The sequence below is a fragment of the Palaemon carinicauda genome, chromosome 2 (assembly GCF_036898095.1).
Source record: "Palaemon carinicauda isolate YSFRI2023 chromosome 2, ASM3689809v2, whole genome shotgun sequence".
Classification (NCBI taxonomy): domain Eukaryota; kingdom Metazoa; phylum Arthropoda; class Malacostraca; order Decapoda; family Palaemonidae; genus Palaemon; species Palaemon carinicauda.
Genome location: NC_090726.1, coordinates 99050269 through 99052768, shown reverse-complemented (window position 1 = coordinate 99052768; position 2500 = coordinate 99050269). Strand labels below are relative to the sequence as shown.

Here is a 2500-nt window from a genome sequence, read left to right as displayed (position 1 = left end):
TTAAAGAAATCTCTTTGGGAGCAAAAAAGAAGAAGCATATACCCATCAAAAAGAGAGATGGGTCTGTTATAAAGCCCTTGGATACGATGAAATAACTGCTGAGATGACATTTGGCCCAAAATTAAGTGACTCCCAGATGACTTACAAGATTATTTTGTAGAATATGGGATGAAAAGGCAAAACCTAATGAATGCGAGCTAGGAGTGCTGATGAAAATGGCAAAAACGGGAGATCTGACTGATTGCAATAATTGCAAAGGCATCACAATTACGTCAGTTGTCATGAAAATATATAGTATGCTCATTCTAAAGAAGACAAAAGAGAAAGATTGATGAAAAGCTGAAAGATGAACAAGCATGTTCTAAAAAGGATAGAAGTTTTACTGACAAGATTTTCATTTTAAGACATGTACAGCAATTTGTAGAATATAGAAACACACTTTTGATGGCATTTGTGGAATAAGAAAAAGCCTTTGATAGAGTGCACCGGACACTTAGGTGGAGAGTCCTGCGTTATTATGGAGTTTCTCTAAAATATGTAAATTTAATGTTAGTGGAGTCCTATCAAATGAATTTCTAGTGAACAGTGGAGTATTCCGAGGGAATATGTTGTCACATATGTTGTTTATCCTCCTTAAGGATTTATTAATGCATAGAACAGTTGGGGATGGTAGAGAAGGATTGGAATGGATTGATAACAGGAAATTATCTGACCTAGAGTATGCTGATGACGCTGTCCTTTTTAGCAGAACACCGCAGGACTTGCAAACCTTGTTTACCAGAAATATCACATTAGGTTAGGTTCAAGATGATCAGAAGAAGGACAGAGATGATGAGAACAGAATACGCAATGGGAGATGAAATATCATTGGAAGGAGAAAGGATTAAAGAGGTTGAATCAATTAAATATCTAGGAACTATGATCTCTAATACAGGATCATTAGAGTTTGAGTTTAGTGAAAGATTGAAAAAAAAAAAAAAATCAGACAATGGCGAGGTTAAGTAAAATTCGGAAATCAAATCACCTGAAATTACGTATAAAATCGGGTTATATATCACTTTAGTGAGATCGTTGTTACTGTATGGACATGAATCGTGGTATAACAATGAAACAATATCAAACGGATTTTGTAGATTTGAGAACAAAGCCCTCGGAAGAATTTTGGGAGTTAAATGGCAGGACAGAATTAGAAATGAAACTATAAGAGAGATTACTCGAGTGCCATATGTGGAAGAGATCATTGTGAGGGGCAGATGGAGATAGTTTGGGTATGCTCTTTGCACTCCCCCAAGAGAGATTAGTTTACCAAAATTTCAACTGGCTCCTCAAGGCACTAGAAGAGTTGGAAGACTCAGGACTTCATGGCTGAGGACTATGAAGCATAAAGGAATGGAGAAGTATAATTTAAAAGCACAAGATAGAGGTGACTGATGAAATCTTTCTCAGGTCCTTCTCGTCAATAGGCGTGGGAGGAGATGATGATGATGATGATGAGAAATAATAAAGTAAAATTGAATTGCCTGTTTACGGAAGTACACTAATTGTTTAAAATCTTTAAATTTAAGTTTATGATTTTTCAAAATGTTCAAAGATCCTATAGGAAGTAGATTTGCCAGCCGAACGAGTCATGCTCGACCCTTACAAGAGCTGGTCTCAATGATGTTAAACCACGTATTAGCTATCTTTATAGCAATGAAAAAAGGAAATGTGTCCATTTCATAGTTTGCAAATATCAATCTTGATTTGTACTAACGTTGTCTTTTTAGATATTAATCTTGTTTTAGTGAGACTATTCTGGTTATCATTTCATTCTTGTGGTAAGCTGAATGTTATCACTATGATTTCCGTTAGGGGTCCCTGGTTCAAGCCCTACTCACGCCTTGATAGTTTTTGCCTGGCAACAGGATTTTTCTATCTCCGTTAGCTACGGACGATAGGGTTAGGACCCTCGCTGATTTATCGGATGCGTCTTCGACAAACTGCCCTGCTACCTTTGGCGCTAACACGGGTGAAGAAAGGGACCATGAACTGATCATTTGCGTCGATGTTTAGCCTTATTTAAATTTTGCAACAACACAATCACATGTCTATTTCCTGTTCCTCTCATTTAATTGTATGTTTCTTTTTTTTCAGAGAAGGAGTGTGCTGAACGCTAACTCAAGAATGGTGTGGTCATATATGTCTCGTCAGCTCGTAGCTATCGTCGCTTGCTTCTCCTTACTTACACTCCAGTCAGGTCTGTTGAGCAGTTTTCAGTCTTTCTTGACAAGAGAGAGAGAGAGAGAGAGAGAGAGAGAGAGAGAGAGAGAGAGAGAGAGAGAGAGAGAGAGAAAGGTTTCTATCATTGCTTCATCGAAGTGCACCTAAATTTTATAGAAAAGTCTTAGTCTTAATATTTGGAAATTAACATATTTTTGTTGTTCTTATGCATCAACATAATGATCGACATTCGAGGAAACAAAGACTTTTGGCGTTATTATATTTCAATCCTGATGTTTCT

The 2500-nt window shown here is 37.0% G+C and overlaps 1 protein-coding gene across 2 annotated transcripts in view; it reads left to right on the top strand.

The window, feature by feature from the left end:
• The window catches only part of LOC137619184 (uncharacterized), an 814382-nt gene that overhangs the window by 405101 nt on the left and 406781 nt on the right, over nucleotides 1–2500 (top strand). For both annotated transcript variants that reach the window (XM_068349372.1, XM_068349377.1), the window contains exon 2: nucleotides 2134–2236. In XM_068349372.1, the coding sequence (XP_068205473.1) occupies nucleotides 2164–2236 (73 nt within the window). In that variant the 5' untranslated portion in view covers nucleotides 2134–2163. The remainder of the gene's footprint in view (nucleotides 1–2133; nucleotides 2237–2500) is intronic.